General features: G+C 36.3%; 1 protein-coding gene and 1 long non-coding RNA gene across 2 annotated transcripts; one reads left to right on the top strand and one right to left on the bottom strand.

Annotated features, from left to right (window-relative positions):
• The first annotated feature begins 1,411 nt into the window (after positions 1–1,411).
• Positions 1,412–4,655, top strand: LOC121972592 (G-type lectin S-receptor-like serine/threonine-protein kinase At4g27290). Its single transcript, XM_042524245.1, has 6 exons — positions 1,412–2,606; positions 3,057–3,187; positions 3,281–3,491; positions 3,716–3,953; positions 4,062–4,212; positions 4,311–4,655. The coding sequence occupies exons 1-6, from the start codon at positions 1,412–1,414 to the stop codon at positions 4,653–4,655; spliced, it is 2,271 nt and encodes a 756-aa protein (XP_042380179.1).
• Positions 4,656–10,275: 5,620 nt separating this feature from the next.
• LOC121973523 lies at positions 10,276–11,333 on the bottom strand. Its single transcript, XR_006109646.1, has 3 exons — positions 10,790–11,333; positions 10,664–10,718; positions 10,276–10,332 (listed from the first exon to the last, which is right to left on the bottom strand). It is a non-coding gene; the product is annotated as an uncharacterized LOC121973523 (long non-coding RNA).
• Positions 11,334–21,754: the final 10,421 nt, after the last annotated feature.

Here is a 21,754-nt window from a genome sequence, read left to right as displayed (position 1 = left end):
TTGAAATATTATAAGTCTTTTGACAGTGACTCCATGTTGTTAATTTTCAAACTGATCTTTGTCAAATTGTTGACTTGTTGCATACACACAATTATTTCCAAACTTAGGCAACTCAATTGACTAGACTTAATCAAAATTTGAAATTTAAGGCGTTAAATTGAGAGCTTTTGTTAGGACTTATAACAACTCTAAAAGGAAATACAACAGATTAGATTGCAGATGGAAGCAACGCAGGATTATTAAGGGCATAAGCTTCCACTGGACAGATGCAGCTCTTTCTTTCGCTCCTGAAAACAGTAGCAGTAACTTTCTTCGTCGTCAACCAATCCTCATCTTCTGGTACGTTTAAGAAAGAATTAATCCTAGTCCAGTATTATGGATTTTATTAATTTATTTTATTAATCTATCACATTTAATTTTACTAAATATTAAAAATCAACTTATTTCACCAAATATGCATCCCTTTAATTTTTCCATATATTAAACTTTTAGATGATTAGCTAACTTATGCATTTACTAAATTTATATTTTATTAACCGTACTTTTCCAAATTTAGGAAATAAAATTTATTTTTAAAATATTAAAATATTATTTAATTTAGGAGAGAGAAAAAATTAAAAAAATAAATTGGGTAATGAAAAGTAAATATAGAGAAAATAATAACAAAACGAAAGAGAGAAGAAAATGATAAAAAAAAATAAAGATAATGAAAATTTTAGGATAATTAATATAATATGTAGTGAAAAATAATTATCTAAATTTAATAAAATGGATGATTTATTTTAAATTTTAAATATATTATGGAGAAATGGGTAAACCATACTTAAAATAAATTTGAAACTTCTGACATCCAATACTGCTTATTAAAAATATTTAATAATCTATAATCAATTAGACATTATTCTATTAAAAACCTTTAAATATTTTTATGTGAAAGGTATTTATAACTCGGGAATATTATGCGTGCAATGAGGTTTATTTATCAAAACTCAAGAAAAAAATAAAAATATTTGATATAAATTTAAGATCTTTAGGTCAAATAATATTTTTGGATAATATTATTCCTCAAAAGTATACAAAATAATGAAAATTAATTATAGACAAATTTAGAGAACACTATTAGTTTGTCTCACTACTGTAAATTTCAAAATAAAAGAAAATAAATTTAAAATACAATAATATTTATTTGATATAAAATTATAATTTTTAAGATTGTAAAATAGAAAACTGTTTTTAAATCAATTTTCAACTAGTCAACGGACAGTAGGTTTGGACGGACAATAACTAGAACTAATCAACGTGGCCGATGGAGATTTTTTAAAAAAATAAAAATAATAAGAATGTTATATGAGAAATATGTCTTTAGATATTTATTTATTTATTTATTCACGATGTTGGTACAGGAGATACTATGAATCAGAACAGCTCACTTATATATGGACAGACCTTAACATCGACAGGAGACTTGTTTCAACTGAGCTTCTTCAGACTAGATAATAATAGTTCAGCGAAGGGATACTTGGGAATCTGGTACTGCAATCTCACACCGCAAGAAGGCACTGTAGTATGGATCGCCAATCGGAATAACTCTATCGACACATCCATAGCATCCTTCAACCTCACTTCCGATGGAAATCTAATCTTATTTGAGGAGGACAAAATCGTTTGGTCGACGGGAACAAGATCCACTGAACTCAATTCTGCACGCTTGCAGCTTTTAGATTCTGGCAACCTCGTGCTGAACGACAACAACTCGATTCTATGGCAGAGCTTTGAGGACTCGAACGACAGCGACACGTATCTCCCTGGCATGAAGCTCGGATATGACAACCGGGCCAACACTTCATGGCGGCAAGTGTCATGGAAGAACTCCATGGATCCTTCTCCGGGAGACTACATCCAAATGATTCGTTCTCTACCTATACCGGATTTGGTCACGTTGAAGGGATCCGCCAAATACCATCGCTTCGGCCTATGGAACGGATATTGGTTCGTCGGCCATCCATTGACGGCAATCAGCCCGGTGGCCAACTCAGTAAATCTCACGTTTGTATCCAACGATAATGAGAGCTATTTTATGACTAAATACAAAACCTCGCCGACGCCGGTGCTGATACGCTCAATGTTGTGGGCCAATGGAACCTTCCAGCGATGGTTTCTTGACAGTAGCAAGAGAGAGTGGCAATTTCTGTCGTCGACTCCGGAGGACGAGTGCGATGAGTACAATCGCTGCGGCCGCAACAAAGTGTGCACCAAGATATACGTTGCTGTCGAGTGCCAGTGCTTGGACGAGTTTGTAAATATTACGGAGAACGGAAGCGAGGTTGGATGCGAGAGGAAGAAGCCTTTGAATTGCTCGTCGAACCAATTTTCCAAGGTGCAGAACGTGAAGGTGCCCGACACTGAGAACGCTACACCACGAGGAAACATGAGTCACGATGACTGCAAGAATTTGTGCTTGAATGATTGCTCCTGCATGGCATATGCGGTGATCAGTGGGTCTTATGGATGCATAACTTGGCCTGGTGATCTGTTGGATCTCAGAACATTGGTCGATGAAGGAGATGATTTATACGTTCGGCTCGCAGGAGAATTGGATCACCCAAGTACGAATAATAATCAAACATCTGTCTTTTTTCACTACTTTATCCATTAACTTATTTATTCACTAACCCTTTAGCACTTAGCAGTCAGTTTTTTTTTCTTTTGCAATACAAATCAAATAAGAAAGAAATTTGCTTTATTATCTGCTATTTACTCGTACCATGTTACAATTTCTCTTTGAGACCTCCAATGAAATTTGTATCTATTTTTCATGTTTGCTTAGGAAAAAACAGCACAGGGAGAAGAATTCTATTTATTATCATCTCTATTGCTGCAACACTGTTATTCCTTTGTGTCATTTTTATTTACCGTCAAAGACTAAAATCAACAACACAGAGACGGAAACGACTTGCAAAAACATTCAGTATGGCTACTGAACTATTATTATATGGTGTTTAATTTGAACAAATATACCTGCTTATTCTTTACTATGAAAAATATCTTTTGAACAGACCAAAAAGATCAAGATGAAATAAGAGGAGCAGAATCTCTATTGTTTGATCTGGAGGCTATTAGGATAGCTACGGACAACTTCTCTGATAGAAACAAACTAGGAGAAGGAGGATTTGGGCCTGTTTATAAGGTCAATCTTAAGATCTGAGGAATGTTACATATAACTGTGAATGATTCTTCGACTTGATAAATGAGTAATAATTTTGGTGACACTTGAAAACAGGGAACACTGGAGAACGGAGAGGATGTAGCCGTAAAAAGACTTTCAAGCACCTCAGGACAAGGACTGGATGAATTAAAAAATGAAGTGTTTTTGGTATCCAAACTTCGGCACAAAAACCTTGTGAGACTGTTGGGTTGTTGCTTGGAATCAGAGGAGAAACTACTCGTTTACAATTATCTTGCTAATACAAGTCTTGACAAGTTTTTGTTTGGTATAGTTTCAGTCTTTGTTTTTGCATGACAAATATCCTCAATTGATGGTTATCTAAGAGTTTGGTAATCTAATGCCGTATTATTCAATTCCATTATCTAATACATGTTCTGAGATTGATTGTGTTATATACAATTGGTTAAGATTACATGAATAGTTTATCCTTCATTACACACACCATGATAGTTGAAATTAGTAACCAAATATTACATACAAATGGTGCAGATAATTCAAAGAGAGAACAGTTGGATTGGGCAAAAAGGTTTAAGATCATTGAGGGCATCAGTCGAGGACTTCTTTATCTTCATGAAGATTCGCCGGTGAAGATTATTCATCGGGACTTAAAAGCTAGTAACATATTGTTAGATGCAAATATGGATCCTAAAATTTCAGATTTTGGTCTTGCGAAGCTTTTTGGTGCAGATGAAACCCATGGAAATACTAAAAGAATTGCTGGAACATTGTACGTCAACACTCTATTTATTATTGTGGACCAAATTTAACACTTCAAATAAACAGAAAGTTTCTTAGAATAGAGAAAGTCTCAATGTGTTTTTCTTGTTAATGACAGTGGATATATGGCACCGGAATATGTTATTCATGGGTTATTCTCAGTTAAATCAGATGTGTATAGCTATGGTGTGTTACTCTTGGAGATCCTAATTGGTCAGAAGAATAGTGGTTACCGAGGATCTGAATATCCAATTGAACCTGTTACTCATGTAAGTATTGCTGCAACTTTTTGATTGAGTGATATGAATTTGATACATAATTTATTCAAATGAAGTTCTTAACTACACATGCTATCATCTCATTTTAGGTGGTCTGGCGCCATTGGACCCAAGGAAGTGCCTTGCAAGTGGTTGATCAAGATCTAGTTGAACAATATTGTCAAGCTCAACAAATATTAAGGTGCATACATATAGGATTACTATGCGTGCAAGATGATCCAATTCAAAGACCCACCATGGCCAATGTTGTGCTTATGCTCAACAATCACTTTGTCAGCCTTCCCACACCTTTAGCACCAGCATTTCTCAGTAACTGTAATACCACCATTGAATCAAATGGCGTTCCAAGGAGAGAGAATTCCAACGGAAGCAAGGGAATTCTAATAAAAATTTCTGAAAATAATGTCTCAATATCTGTGTTGGAGCCTAGATAGTAGGAAAGTTCACTTCATGTTCATATATATAAAACTGAGTCTTGATTGAATTGTCAATATTATGTTTCAAGTTTATTCTTATTTATGTAAAGTTTAACTGAATGTTTAGTTTCAGGTTTATTCTAATTTGTATTTGATCTAGTTTAGATAGTGATTCGTAGTTAAAAGGCCAAAAGAAACTATTTTGCTTAAATTAATTGAGGATCAAATGTCAGCATTAAAATGCCTAGATTGTATCAGAATCTAGTACAAGGACACATCAGTTAGCTAAGGAGTCGACCAAAAATATTCTCAATGTTAAGGAACCAACCAATAAGAAAGATTAACCCTATTTTATACATGATCTCCACCTCAAAGGCAGGTAAGGTCATGTCTGAAGGAGGAGAAGCCACTTTGGAAGGCTATCAGTGAAGTGATCAGCTACCTTTGATTGAGTAATGCACTTGATTAATCATGATAAAGAATACTAGTTTTGTAGCTTTAACAAGAAATTATCTAATCTATTCTTTATTTAAAGTTCTAATAACTAGATTGTGTTGAATGACTCCAACCAAGTAAATGAAAATGGCAAGCTAGAAAGATCCTATCATTTTTATAGTTTAATTATAGATTAATTAAGATTTCTTTTCGATACATACCAGATGAAGACTGACGAAGAACAACCTAAGCTGTTGCTGCTATAATTTCCAGCAACTAGAAAAGAAAGAGCTGCATCTTGGCCATGGAAGTTTAATGATGTTCGACAATCTACCGGAGATATTTGGGACATAGCTGAATTTATAGTAAATTAAATTCAACTTATCTGTCGAGATGACTTAAGCTGATAATCTCAGACTGTCAGCGAAGGCTGGTTTTCTGACAAGTGATGAACGTAAACCACAAATTGACAGAATGGGCATATCGGCAGAGCGAGCCCAACGTCTATGTGGCTTAGATGTCAAGCAGTCGAGGTAGTCGAACAGGCGAAGTGACTGATCGAATAGTGCGGTCAAGCGAGCATAGCACCAGAATTGACCAATCAGGTTAAGTGGTCGACCAACAGAATAGTTGGCCAAGTAGTGTGGTTGAATAGGCAGATCAGCCTAACGGACGAAGAGGTCAAGGGAGTGAGCGACCGAGCGAACGAAGAGTCTGAGCAGGTGAGTGGATGAGCGAGCTTATGGTTGATGGGCGTGCAACCGAGCTGATGAAGAGGCGAAGCAAGCTTGCGGCTGGACGGAGAGTAGCTGAGCGGATGAAGAGGCCGAGCGAGCTTGCGGCCAAATGTGCGAGCAACTGAGCGGATGAAGAGGCCGAGCGAGCTTGAGGCCGGACGGGCGTGCAGCTGAGCGGATGAAGAGGTCAAGCGAGCGTGCAACCAAGTAGATAAAGAGGCCGAGCGGGCGAACGAGCCGAGGCCTGCGATGATGTAGTTTCCTTAAAACAGATTCACCCACTTCCAACTGTGCTTTGAGGTTTTCTCGGCTCATTTGTTTCCCAAGATACAACGGTTAACCACAATACGAACCAAGCACTAGATGTAGGATCGAAAAGCGCTAGAGGGGGGTGAATAGCGCTCGTGGCTTTCACTTACGTTTCAAGTAAATATGCAACGGAAATAAAAATAATACAAAAGAAAACATCAAGATTTACTTGGTTCAGAGCTTGTGGCGACTCCTACTCTAAGGCCCGCACGTAAGAGTGTTTTCAATGGGAAATCACTATAAATTCGAAATATTACAAAAGAGTACAGTTGATTTGATGCAATAATCGAAATTATACCAACAACATAATATCTGAAATTCGAGCTCTTGGTTGTCAGAGCAATGTTAGAACTTCACTGGATTGTCTGTTGAGTAGCACACAGAAGGAAGGATTGCAATTTCTTGATCTCCTAACTGTTGCCTGAGACTGGCTTAAATAGCCTGCTGAAGGCGCCTTCCGCCTCCATAGAAGGCGCCTTCAGCGAAGTCTTATCACTTGAATCTCGGTCATCGATAAGCTCCATTGTGGTCATTGATTATCCACCCAAAGGCGCCTTCAAGATCCATGGAAGACGCCTTCTATCAGCTGTCTAAGGCGCTTTAAACTCCTTTGAAGGCACCTTTGTTTGTTGTCGCGTCGATCCTTTGACCAGCGTGCTCAAGGCACCTTCCAGCCCCACGGAGGCGCCTTGAGCATTGTTCATCCGAGACAAAAGTGCTCAATTCTCTTCCTGCAAAATACGTTAGTCCAAGAAACCAATCATACCCTGCAAAATAAAGTTAGCACAGTATAGATATGAAAAATAAAGCATTTGTCTGGTTCTGACTTCAGATTTCCCAGAAACCCTAAGTTGAACCAACGCCTACTGTTCCCTTAACAGGAACGCGTCCTCACCTACTCTTCTTAGGAGAGTTTACCTGTTGCAAGATCAGCCCTCCAGACCGACTGGACTTTCTTCGTAGGGTTATTACCCCCTAGGACTTAGGGTTACCACCCCTTAGGGTTTTCCTCAGCCTAGGGTTACCACCCCCTAGGACCTAGGGTTACCACCCCCTAGGATTTTCCTCCTGCCTAACAACAGCTAGGACTTTCCACCACCTAGGGTTACCGCCCCCTAGGACCTAGGGTTACCACCCCCTAGGGTTTTCCACCTACCTAGAATCCATTAGGACTCTTACCTAAGACAACTTAGGACTTTCCTGCAAGCTTAATGAAACTTGTTAGATAAAAATAACCTTAACTTTGAACTCTTTGCCATTATCAAAACTCAGGTTCGATCGTCGGATGCTTCCCGCATCAACAATCTCCCCCTTTTTTATTATGGCAATCAGATTCAAAGTTAAGTAAAATATAATTCAATTATAAGAACATAAATGCGTACAAGTTAAAAGGATGCAATATCAAGCGTTATTTAAAAAAATGCAATATTTATAACAACTTAGAACACTTGTTGTAGCTCCCCCTTAATCACTTATTCGTTTTTTTTTAATTACTAAACTTTCACTTTTCTCTCCCTCTTTGTCATATATCAAAAAATACTAAATAGAGAGAAAAAAATTTTAGCTCCCCCTTGAAAGGTAGTATTTAAAAAACTTAGCTAATTTTTAAGCGTTTGAAGGTGCTTTTGAAAAAGCTAATTTAGAAATGCTTTGAAAAAATTTAGCTTTTTCAAAACTAACTTACCTAAATATTAGGTTTGAAAATTACTTAGTACAAAAAAAACTTAGTTAGTCTTAGGTTTTGAAGCTATCTTAGTTCAAAGTACTCAGCTTAAAAATGATTTTGATTAAAGTTTTAGTTTTAAAAAAAAAATTGATAAAAACTAAGTTAAGTACTTAACTTTGATAAGAACTTAGCTTAGCATTATAAAGCTTTTGAAAAAGACTTAGTCAAGTACTTAGGTTTCAAAAGAAGTTGATAAGAACTTAGCTTTTGATAAAAAAAAAAATATTTGTAGCTTAAAAGGAATTTAGGTTTGAAAATGAATTTGATAAAACATTTAATTTTAAAATGAATTTCTTGTACAAAAAAATTGATAAAAACTTTAGTTAAGTATTTAGCTTTAAAGGCCCTTTGGATAAAAAGACTTTTAGCTTAAAAGTAATTTTGTTTAAACACAAAGAGAAAACACTGAATTTTTTTTTAAAAAATGAAGTTAAAAATATTTTAACTTTCAAATATATCTAACTTCACTCCCCCTTGATTAATGCAAAAAACTTTTAAAGTCCTAGAGTCCAAGCATGAGTAACAATTTATTTTCAAGCATAAACATCTACTTTTAAACAAATATCTAACCGTTAGCTACTAGTTATTTATCATGAGGTAATAACTTTCACATGGTTAATCAAATTAAGTAAGGGTTCCAGTTAGTTTAACTAAGCATAGATAACTTAATTTGATTAATTTGAATTTAGTATTCATTGCCCAGACTTATGTTGATGCATAGTTATAAGCATTCTGAAGTCCAGGCAGTACCTTATGCATCTCACATCATTCTAAGTGTTTTTCATACACAAGCAAGGTAATCCTGGTGTGCTTGTAAGATACTCTGGCTGAGACCTAGGGGAACATGCTTTCTAGGCGGTAAATACCTAGGCTAAGTCCAAATTTTGAAAGACTAATAAAATTGAGATTTTGAAAATATTTTTCCTAGAAGTTTAAAACTAAGCTATTTTTAAAATAATAAAGAGGAGTCCCTGTCCGAGAAAATTTCGGCAGCATCTCCCCTGTACGGTGGACAATCTGAAACTTTCTACAAGCACTAAATACCTCAGCCACATGCGGCTGGAATAATAACAACAAAATAAACCATCACCACGCAGTTTATATAAGTAAACAGAAAGATAATACCCTGACTCGAAATCCACCCTACTCCACTACACTCGTAAAGCTCAAATCCGACGAACTCACCTCTTCTGCCGTCCAGGCAGGCATGTAGTAGAATAAAATCCAAATCATACCAAAAATCCATCAACATCTCAAAATCCATACAAAGTCCAAGTATCCAAACAAACCAAGTCTATAACATCGTCAAAAAGAAAACAAACAAAACCAGTAGATCCGTAAGTCTTCGGGGCTTCAGGGGACCAGCAACTAGAACTCTCTCCTGACAACATCATCCTGAAATATAACAACAATGGAGGCGGGGTGAGTCCAACACTCAGCAGGTACAATTGATATGCAAAGTAAAGAAATAACACCTAGCACTAATCATGCGTACAGTCTCCTGATAAAATAAAGGTAAATGCAAACCGAAGTAAAACAGGAGAGAAACTGTACTAACCAGGACCTGGGTATAAGGACAAACAGTCCAAGTGATAGGGAAATCCTGTATGCATGTCAAACATAGGTATCCAAACAATATGCAGCATATAAATGCAGCAAACACAAACACAATCAATAAACGCATCATGCATATGATGCCAATGTCATGGTCACCCCTGACGCCAGTCAGCCAACTCACAACAAAAGTGGGACCGAGTGGGTAGGGCTGTGACGACCGTGCACTCTGCATCACTACCCCTGATGAGTGACCGAGTGGACGGGATGCTGTCGGAGTACACACGTACTCCTACCCCAAATCATAAATGGGGGAGCGCAATGCTCTCATCTCCCGGTACGCTATGACGGGGAGGGATCTCTAACGTGCTACACGCTGCGTCACACTACCCATGAGCGGACCAACGGAGCACCGGAAGAGCCAAACTGACGTGCTACCACGCTGTGTCACGCTACCCATGAGCGTCACAACGGAACACCGAACAGTGATGAAAACTGGCAAAGTGCTCAACAATAATGGAGCAATCTATCGCACAGCATGCGATCATGCAAATGGTGCATGTCACTAAGCATGGTAATATACTAAACCAACCTCTGGACATATAACAATGGGCACCATAGTGAATAAATCATATCAAGGTATACTGATCAAATAAGGTATCAAACCTAGGTCCTGACATGGTAAAAACATGGTTATATCACTACCCATGAGCATGTGAAATCAGATAAGTATCAATACGAGATGCAAACAAACAATCAATCAAGCAGACAACAGGTAATCGGGTAGTGATTAACCGAAACAAATGAGGAACATAATTAATGCAACTTGTTAATTTCACTACTATGCATATCAAAGACAATAAGTCAAAAGTACCCGCCTCCGAAAATAGAAAGGTCCAATCTGACTCCGAGATACTCATCTCGCGTCAAAGTCCTGTGTAAACAAAAATACATTTACTTTTATTTAGCTAGAATACAAACAAACAACTAAGTAAATCCTAAATAGAAATTTAGGGATAAACCCTAAACCATTTCCCTCGACCTTTCTAGCGGTTAATTAGGGTTAATTACCTTAACCCCAAACAACCTTTTTGATAAAAATCCAAAACTTAAATCCATATAACCTAATTATTCTACACAACCTAATGATGAATAAATTATCAATAGGTATCAAGAACATACCTAAACATGGATAAATCCAACATATTCCTAATCCAATACATGAATCTAACTCATCAACATGTAACAATTACTCTACTTCTTACCTTGATTCAAAGCCACTGGTTTATACTGAAATCCAAGAGTTGCTGGAATTCTTCACTGTTCGGATTTGATGAAATCAAGATCGACAGCAAATCAAGCAACAAATTCTAATCAACAACCAAATTTACCTCCAAGATCTGACTAGGGCACAACTCTGTGTCATCTTCGACACTGTCGAGCAAACACAAACAGGACTCGACACTGTTGCTCCTGTCCAAACTAACCTGTACAGAGGTAGCAGTGGACCAAGGCTAGGGCACGGAAGCAAGCAATCTCCAGCGATGGTCGGCTCTGTTTACTCCTGTCCGGACCCAATCCTAAGCAAAGACACACCGGCGAGACGGTCAGCGTCGGCGCTGTGCCGAGACGCGACAGAGAGGAAGAAGGGCACAGAGGAGTCGGGCTCGTGGTGTGCAGCGGGGAGGAACGGTGGTGGTGGCTCGCGTGAGGAGATCGGCGAGGCTAGGGCTCGCGGTGGTCGGCGCTAATGCTTTGGAGTCGGCGTCGCTGCTATGGAGAAGGAGAGAAAGGAAACGGGAGGCAGAGGAGAGGAAGAAGGAAGCGAGCTTGGCCGAGAGTTTTAAAACTTCGGCGAGGAAGAAACCGCCGCCAGCGGTTAGGGCAAGAAGAAAGGCTGAGAGGAAATCGGCGTCGGGGAAAGGCTCGGGCTCGCGGGAGAGGAAAAAGAAATGGGAAATAAAAATAAGGAAAAATAAAAAGATAATATAAATATAAACATTTCCTCACTTAATTGGGGTAGCCTAAACAGGATTTTTCGGATCCCGTTTTTATCCCCGTCAACTCGTCCGTACGAGCTCCGAAAAATTCCCGAAAAATTTCTAAAAATTCCGGAAAATTCCCTTATTAATATTCGTCTATTTCCGATATTTTACAGGAGTATTTTCAAAAATAAGCTTTATTCTACTAAGCATATTCCTATTTGTCTTCTAAGTGCACTAAGCTCAAGTTCAGGTAAGAATTTTGTGAAAACATCATTCAGGTTTGACTTGGTCTCAACATAGTTAAGTACAATGTCACCCTTAGTTACATGATTCCTTACAAAGTGATGCTTTACTTCTATGTGTTTAGTGCTTGAGTGTTGGATAGGATTTTTAGTTAAGTTAATAAAACTTATGTTATCATTTGAAATTTTTATATTTTTATATTCTAATTGATAGTTCTATAAGGTATGCATCATCCATAATAGTTAAGATGCACATTCCCCCATGGCTATGTACTCAATTTCAGTAGTGGATAAAGCAACACAGTGTTACTTTCTACTTGACCAACTTACTAGGAACTAACCTAGAAATTGACAACTCCCACTTATATTTTTTCTATCTAGTTTGCACCGGGCATAGTATGAGCTAGAATTGCCAATTAGGTTAAAGGTGCTAGTCCTAGGGTACCAAAGTCCTACATTTAAGATTCCCTTAATGTATCTAAGTATTCTTTTTAACATTTGTTAGGTGTGATTCTTTTACACAATATTGGTACCTAGCATACATACCTACTACAAATAAAATATCAGGTCGACTTGTAGTTAGGTATAAGAGACTTCCTATAGCACTTTGGTAATATTTAAGTCTACTGATTTTCCTTCTAAGTCAGAGTCAATTTTTACATTAGTTGTCATTGGGGTATTGATGTTTTTAGAATTTCCATGTCAAACTTTCTAATTATTTCCTTAGCATATTTTATTTGAAAAAATGTATATTCCTTCTTTGGTTTGTTTAATTTGTAAGCCTAAGAAAAAGTTAAATTCCCCAACTAAGCTCATTTCAAATTCACTTTCCATTAATTTGGTAAATTATTTTAGAAATTTAATATCGGCTGAGCCAAAAATTATATCATCTACGTAAATTTAGGCTATAAAGATATCTTTTTCTAAGGTTTTTACAAATAGGGTTTGATTTATTTGACCTTATTTAAACCCTTTAGATATTAGATAAGTTAATAGGTGTTCATACCAAGCCTTAGGTACTTGTTTTAGTCCATATAGGACTTTCTTTAACCTAAAGACATGGTTTGGGTGGTCCAAATCCTCAAATCCTGGGGGTTGACTTACATGCACCTCTTCCTTGATGAACTCATTTAAGAATGCAGATTTTATATCTATGTGGTATAACTTGAATCTTTTATGTGCTGCATAGGCTAGCAGCATCCTTATGGATTCAAGTCTAGCTACAGGTGCATAGGTTTCATCATAGTCTAACCCTTCTATTTGGCTGAACCCTTTTTCTACTAGTCTAGCTTTTTTCTTACTATTTCACCCTTATCATCCAATTTGTTTCTAAATACCCATTTGGTATCAACTATGATTTTACTTTTGGGTTTAGGTACAAGTTCCCAGACTTGATTTCTTTTAAATTGAGCTAACTCCTCTTGCACTGCTAAGACCCAGTCTAGATCAGGTAGGGCTTCTTCTATAGTCTTGGGTTCAATTTTAGAAATAAGGACTATCTTACTTAAATTTCTATAAGATGATCTATTTCGAACTCCTAGAGTTGGATCACCCAAAATTTGGTTAGATGGGTGATTGGTACTTATTCTGGATGGTCTTATATTAGTGTCAACAATTGGTTCCTGTGATTTACTAGATTTAATTTGAAAACTTTCATCGTTGTCTATATTTCTTATATTAATCTTTTCTGTATTTTGATTTATATTTTTATTTGTTAAATTAGTTAAGTTATTTTCTTCATCAAAAATCACATTGGTTGTTTCTTCAACTTTTAGGGTATTTTTATTATAGACTCTATAAGCTCTACTAGTTGTGGAGTATCCTAAAACGATTCTTTGATGTAAATTTTCCTAAGTAATCTTTAGTATTTAGAATGTGGACTTTATATCCAAATACTTTTAAATAATTTAAATTAGGAATTTTATTATAGTATAATTCATATCGAGTTTTATTCTACAATTTATTGATTAAGATTTTATTTTGAATGTAACAAGCAGTATTTATTGCCTTAGCCCAGAATTGACTATTTATGTTATATTCATTTAATATGGTTCTAGCGGCTTCTTGTAGGGTTCTATTTTTCCGTTCTACTAGATCATTTTGTTGGGGAGTTCTATGGCATGAGTACTCATGTTTGTATCCCTTAATTTCATAAAATTCAGTAAATTTATGGGTTTCAAATTCCCCTCCATGATCACTTCTAATTCTTTTAATTTTAGTATCTTTTTCATTTTCTATCAACTTACAAAAGGTTTTAAATATTTCATAAGTTTCATCTTTAGTTTTTAGAAATTTTACCCATGTAAATCTTGAATAGTCATCAATTTTAACTAAGCAATATTGGTTTTTGTTTAGTGACTTGGCTCCATGCAAATCAAACAGGTCTAAGTGTAGGAGCTCAAGTATCGAGTTAGTTCTATTTAAATTGGTTAACTTGTGGATTGACTTGGTTTATTTATCCTGTTGGTAAGCATTACAAATTGTATTTTCTATAATTTTTAATTTAGGTAAACCTCTAACTAAGCCATTTTGACTCATTTTTGAAATGAGTCTGGTATGAGTGTGACCCAGTCTTTTGTGCCACAACTTAGTTTCCTCTTGTTGTGTCAGGAGACACTTTAGTGAGGAGGTTGGTAGGTCAATTGTATAAATGTTTTGTTTTCTAATTCCCTTAAGTGAAATTTCAGGATTTTTAACATTTTTAATTAAACACTTTTGATTTTGAAAATGTGACTATGTACCCAGAGTCACATAACTAACTAATGCTAAGTAAGTTAAAATTTAATTTATCAACCAATAGTACTTTTTGAATAATAAAATTAGAACTCAGTTTGATATTACATGTTCCGATTATCCTAAGTTTTTCATCATTACTGAACGCAACTGACCCTAAATTCTTGAATTGTAGCTTAGTGAATTTCAATCTGTCTCCAGTCATATGTCTGGAGTATCCACTATCTAACATTCATTGATCCAAATCTTTATGTTCCTACACATAAAGTATTTGATTTGGTTCAATTTAATGGATCAAAAGATAGTTTGATTAAAATTAGCTCCTTAATATTCCATCTCATCCAGTCTAGATTGTCAAACATGTTATTCCTATGGGTGTTTGTTAGATGGTTTTGTGTTTAATTGAATTTATTAAATTAAGTTAAGTTATGAATTGATTAGACTTATTGAATAAAATTTATTAATAAATATTTATTAAGATTTATAGATTTATTAATTGATTAAGATTTGTTAGGATTAAATTAGATTAGATTTATTAAGATTTATTAGGCTTAAATTAGATTTATTAAAATTAGATTAGATTTATTTATTAAATTAGATTTATTAAAATTAGATTAGATTTATTTATTAAATTAGATTTATTAAAATTAGATTAGATTTATTAAGATTTATTAGGATTAAATTAGATTTATTAAAATTAGATTAGATTTATTTATTAAATTAGATTTATTAAGATTTATTAGGATTAAATTAAATTTATTAAAATTAGATTAGATTTATTAAGATTTATTAGAATTTAAATTAATTCTAAATTTTACCTAAGTCTATCTCACCCTTTTCTAAATTATCAATCAGGGAACCTTATAGGTTTTTGTGAGATGATTAATTTTATCTTTGATTTAGATTATCATCTAGGGATTGATTTATATTTGAGTTAGACCCAGGTTTTACAATTAGTCAATTAAATATTCATTTCAAAGATTGGCTTCCAAGCTGTGGCGAGGCACTAGGCCTCCTTGGGTATGAGATCATCCAGCACTTCTAGACAAAGTTTTTCAAAGAAATTGGATATTTAATTTCCTTTTTAAAACCCCTAGGTTTAATTAGTCAAGTGTAAATAACGCCTAGGTCCTTATATATATCTAGCCTAGTCTAAGCATGTATAATAAAGCGGAAAAAAATAAGCATTAAATAAATTTATTTATCGATAAAGATGGTCTTTCTATTGGCTCCCCCTATATCATAGCCTTGATAGGGTCTATCAAGGTAATAGATCTGATCCTTGGGAATCCAATATTGACTAATTCTAACTTGATTAATCAAGTTTAACTTGGGCACCCATGCTTGGACTATTTTTCTATTAGTTCTATTTACAAGTGATAAGTAAGACTTGTATTTTCGTTTAACCTTAAATCCAAGTCCGGATCTGTTGTATACGACTCTTTATTTTCCAAGAATCAGATCAAGATTCTTAGAACCCAAGATAAACCATTCCAATGTGTCCTTAAGTTCTTTGACTTGAGTTTTCAAATTGGAATTTTATTCCTCAAGTTGTTGGACTTGAGTTGAACTTCCATTTTGAACCAGCTCAGTCAAAGAATTTAGTTTAGTCTCCTCCTTAAGGAGTGTTACCTCCTTTTGGAGTGACTTGACCCGGACATTGGATTTGGCTAACTTACACATAAGATAATTAACTAGGTTATGTAGTTTAGTTATTTGAGAAGTACTTACAGTGGGGTTAGGCCCTTCAGAAATGGATACAGATCCGTAGCTTCTCTCAGAATCTGTTTCCGACACGCTCTCGATTTTTGATTCGTCGACTTGTTTCCAGGCCGTGAGCACGAGGAAACTCGTTTGTTCGAGCTCTTCATCAGAATCTTCGGAGGAAGACTCATCCCACGTCACCTACAGTGCTTTCTTCTTCTTTTTCTTCTTCGCTTCCTTTTGATTCAGACAGTTGGCTTTGATATGTCCCTTCTTGTTGCAGCCGTAGTAGGTTACCTCAATCTTCATTTTTGGACTTGCTTGCACCGTCTTGGACTGAATCACCTTCTTGATGTCCTTCTTGGTGAATCCCTTCCTTTTCTTGTAGAGTTTTTGTACCAGATTCACCATCTCGGCTGTGATTTCATCGTTATCTTCATCTGAGTCCGGTTCTTCTTCAGACTCGGGTTCAGTTCTGTGCTTTGCTTTTGTTTCCCGTGTTCTGCTCATACCTACAATTAAAGCAATACCTTTCTCAGCCATAGGTGTATTAGTCTGTTCATGTTATTCAAACTCTAAAAATAATTCATCTAATCTAATGGAGGAAAGGTCCTTAGAGACCTTGTACGCATCTACCATTGATGCCCACAAGGTGTTCCTAGGAAATACATTTAATGCATACCTGATGATGTCGTAATTTTCTACCTTTTGTCTGATTGCGTGGAGACTGTTGAGAAGGTCATGGATGCGTGTGTGTAGTTGACTTGCAGATTCACCGTCCTGTATTTTTATATTATATAACTTATTTAAAATTAAGTCTCTTTTACTTACCTTAATATCGGAGGTCCCTTCATGCAACTCGATTACCTTCTCCCATAAATCTTTGGCGCTTGAGAATAGGCCTACTCGGTTTAGTTCCTCCTTTGTTAAACCACATTGAAGAGTACATGTCACTTTAGCGTTGGCCTCTACCTTCTTCATCAAACTTGCGTCCTAGTTCTCACAAGATACTAGTTTTCCAGTGCCATCAAGTGGGAGTGAGATGCTGATTTTGATGATCATCCGCATCTCAAGTTGGGTTTGAAGGTAGTACTCCATTTGCTCCTTCCAGTAGCCAAAATCTTTGTCAAAAAATAGAGGCGAGTGAGCTGTGTTGTAGCCTTCTTGGTAGGCCATTAAAAAAATCTAGCGCAACAGAAAAATAAGAAAATTTGTTCCAAGACTTGGTCTTGGATTAGTAGTGTGGGATAATGAAAAAGGCAAGCTCAAGTGGTGTTGCACCAACTTTGAGAAATGAAGGAACTCGGTCGAAAAAATAGATCGGAAGGCGACAATTTTACCGATTCCGATTGACTCTAAAAAAGTAAAAACTACCACAAAAAAATTACTTGAATGATGATTTCACCGATTCGAAGCGACCTCGCTCTGATACCAATAGTAGGATCAAAAAGTGCTAGACGAGGTGGGTGTGAATAGTGCTCATGGCTTTCACTTACATTTTGAGTAAATATGCGGTGGAAATAAAAACAATACAAACGAAAAACACCAAGATTTACTTGGTTCGGAGTTTGTGGTGGCTCCTACTCTAAGACCTGCATGTAAGAGTGCTTTCAATGGGCAATCACTATAAATTCGAAATATTACAAAAGAGTATAGTTGATTGTGTTAGAGTGTATACTGAAAGCCTAAGCTTTTGTAAATATTTATTTTGAAAAAAGAATCACATTTGGTCAAATTGTCTACATTTAGTTGTAGTTGTTCAATTAATTTATATTGTAGATAGCATAGTATGTGGTGCCACATACAGAAGATGATGTTATCAGTACCTTATAAATTATAAACAGTAGCTCACGACCAAAATGGAAAGGAACAAAACATTGGAAGGTCGTAGTGTAATTAGGAATTAGTTTATCTTGACTATATAATTACACTAGTACACTTAGAGTGTATTGAGTAGGACTATTAGAGGTCGTTTCTTTTATACTGACTTTATAAAGGAGCAAAGACCTCAGTTTTTATGTAAGTGTGTGCTCTTAATCCTAATATAATAACAAGCACATATATTTGATATTTATTTCTTTAATTTATCAATGGGTGAGATTTAGTTCGATAAATCAATAAGCCCAATAAGTTGGGAAATGATATCACTTATAATGTGTGTTGTTGATTATAGAAGGAAACTGTGTCCTAGAAATCTAGGTTGATAATGTCCCCAAGATGAGCTCATAAGGATTGTCATGTTAAACCCTGCAGGTGGACTCAGTCCGACATGACGATAAAGTTGAGTGGTACTATTCTTGAATTAAGATATTAATTAAATGAGTTGTCAGTAACTCACTTAATTAGTGGACATTCGACATCTTAAACACAGGGAGACTAACACACTCATAATAAGAAGGAGCCCAAAAATATAATTTGGGATTGGTGCGGTAGTTCAATAATAGTTCTCTAGTGGAATGAATTATTATTGATAAAATTAAGTTGTGTGTTCGGGGCGAACACGGGATGCTTAATTTTATCGGGAGACCAAAACCAATTCCTCCTCTCGGTCCCTATCGTAGCCTCTTATTTATAGAGTACTATACCCACCTATACCCACCTTCGTACCCATGATGTAGGGGTCGGTCAAGCTAGCTTGTGGTTCAAGCTAGGGCCGGCCAAGCCTTGGTTCATGGGTGGCCGGCCCTAGCTTGAACCCAAGCTTAGGTGGTCGGCCCCCATTAAATTAACAAGAATTTCAATTTTAAATTTTTCTTATGTGAAAGATATAATTTATTGGAGAGATTTAAAATTAAAATATCTCTTTTAAAAGGATCTACAAAAGATTAAAGAAAGAGATTAGATCTCTTTCCTTATTTGTAGATTGGAAAGATATTTTATTTTTTCTTCTTTATAAATTATTCACATGTAGAAAAATTAAAATTATAGAAATTTCTTTTTATCAACCATGAAGGGATTGTAAAGAGAAATTTTATTTTTTAAAATTTCCAAAGACAAATAAGGAATTTTTAATTATTGATTAAAAATTATCTTATTTGCTCTCCATGAGGTGGCCGACCATATACAATTGATTAGGAAATTTTATTTAATTTTTCTTAATTAATTGTTATCAAGGAAAGTTAAGGAAATTTTATTGTAATTAAATTTCCTTATTTACTAAAGCTAAGGAATATAAAAGAGGGGGTTGGGGTGCCTTCACAAGACACAACCTCTATTATTCTCTCCCTCTTTTCCTTGGTGTTGTGGCCGGCCATCCTCTCTCCCTCTCTTTCTCTTTGTGGTGGCCGAAACCCTTCTTTGCTTGGAGCTCTTGTGGTGGCCGGATACTACTTGGAGAAGAAGAAGAAGAAGGAGAGAAAGCTTGCATCCCTTGGAGCTTAGTTGGTGGAAAAAGTTCTTCATCCTTGGATTTTTGGTGCTTGGCTGAAATTTGAAGGAAGAAGAAGAAGGTGCTAGGTGGTCCTCATCTTGGAAGATCGTTGCCCATACAACGTTCGAGGTTAGAAGAGGAATACGGTAGAAGATCAAGAGGTCTTTCTAAAAGGTATAACTAATATTTTTCTTTTCCGCATCATACTAGTTATTTTTGGAAATAATACCAAATACAAGAGGCATGCGATTCTAGTATTTCGAATTTATTTTCGATGTTGTGTTCTTTTGTTTTTCTTTTTCCTTGTGATTTGATTGTTCTTTTCGGTTGACCTAAAGTTATTTAAGGTAATTAAATATTAGTTTTCCTTAAAAGGTTTTGTCTAGTCGGTGGTGGTTGCTCCCATATCCAAGAAGGCCATGTGCCTCGCCACGTCAGAACTGGAAGCCAATTTTGGAAATTAATATTTAATAGAATTAATAACCTAGGTGGTTTGGATCGAAAGTGTTAAATTCCGCAGGAGATCCAAGTCTAAACTTAAAAGAACAAATAGATTAAACTTTGGATCAAACGTGTTAAGTTTCGTAGGCGATCCAAGTTTAATTTAAAAGAACACATGGTAGTTAGGAAAAGGTTCAGACCTTTGTATAAAATTTTTGTACAGTGGAACCATTAAGTTTTCCGAATAGCAACCAACAGATTGGATGTAGTAATCAAAATTATACCGACAATAAAATATCTGAAATTCGAGCTCTTCATTGTCAGAGCAATGTTAGAACTTCAATGGATTGTCTTTTGAGCAACACACAAAAGGAAAGATTGCGATTTCTTGATCTCCTAGCTGCTGCCCGAAATTGGCTTAAATAGCCTGTTAAAGGCGCCTTCAGCCTCCATAGAAGGCACCTTTAGCGAAGTCTTATCCCTTGAATCTCGGTCGTCGATAAGATCCGCTGTGGTCGCTGATTATCCACCCAAAGGCACCTTCAAGCTCCATGGAAGGTGTCTTCCATCAGCCGTCCAAGGCGCATTCAACTCCTTTGAAGGCTCCTTCGTTCGCTACTGCGTGGATCCTTTGACCAGCGTGCTCAATGTGCCTTCCAGCCCCACAGAGGCGCCTTGAGCATTGTTCATCCGAGACAAAAGTGCTCAATTATCTTCCTGCAAAATATCTTAGTCCAAGAAACCAACCATACCCTGTAACACAAATTTAACATAGTATAAACATGAAAAATAAAGCATTTGACAGTTTTCAGACTGTCCGGTTCTGACTTCAGATTTCTCAAAAATCCTAGGTTGAATCGACGCCTACTGTTCTCTCTCCAAGGAACGCATCCTCACCTACTCCTCTCAGGAGAGTTTACCTGTTGCCAAATCGGTCCTCTAGACTGACTGGACTTTCTACCTAGGGTTACCACCCCCTAGGGTTTTCCTTAGACTAGGGTTACCACCCCCTAGGACCTAGGATTACCACCGCCTAGGGTTTTCCTCCTGCCTAACTGCAGCTAGGACTTTCCACCACCTAGGGTTATCGCACCCTAGGACCTAGGGTTACCACCCCTAGGATTTTCCAACTGCCTTGAATTCACTAGGATTTTTTCGTAAGACAACTTAGGACTTTCCTTCAAGTTTAATGAACCTTGATAGATAACAAATAACTTTAACTTTGAACCCTTTCCCATTATTAAAACTCAGGTTTGATCATCGGATATTTCCTGTATCAACACTAGAGGTCACGACGAACTAAGAGGTACCCAACTGCTACCACAGGTAATCCACTGAGCAAGAGATGCATGACAGCGGAGGGAGGGAAACGGAGGTGGAGAGCTTCTACTTGTGTGTACGTCAGTCGTTTTGCCCACGATCGCAGCCTCCTTATATAGGAGCTTAGATCAATGACAACGTCAATGATCGATTAATGATCATTACTCACTGAGATATGAAATGCCAATGTTTCACTCGGTTGTTTAAATTTTGCATTTAATGTATCCGTTACACACTTAAATAAGCAGCAAAAAGCTGTACATGGCAAAATGTTAGTTATTCTACTTGGGCAAATTTTACCCCGATCGGTCTGATATTCGGCGTACGCTGGTCATGCTCACACACGAGTCAACTTAGTTCAGTGCAATCCGTGCCCTGAATTTGCACCCCCTGCACACTCACGCGTGAGAGAGAGTCTCTCCCCATGCATTTCTTCACATTATCAATACAAGTGAATCAATATAAACTAACTAATATGCCTTAAAATCTCCAATGTGGGACTAAAGTCTCATTCTTAATGGAGCTTCATGCCTCTTCCACCTCTTCTTCATTCATATATAT

Source organism: Zingiber officinale, chromosome 4A (genome assembly GCF_018446385.1).
Source record: "Zingiber officinale cultivar Zhangliang chromosome 4A, Zo_v1.1, whole genome shotgun sequence".
In the NCBI taxonomy this organism is placed as follows: Eukaryota; Viridiplantae; Streptophyta; class Magnoliopsida; order Zingiberales; family Zingiberaceae; genus Zingiber; species Zingiber officinale.
The sequence above is the reverse complement of the archived record's forward strand: the minus strand, read 5'-3'. Positions and strand labels throughout refer to the sequence as shown.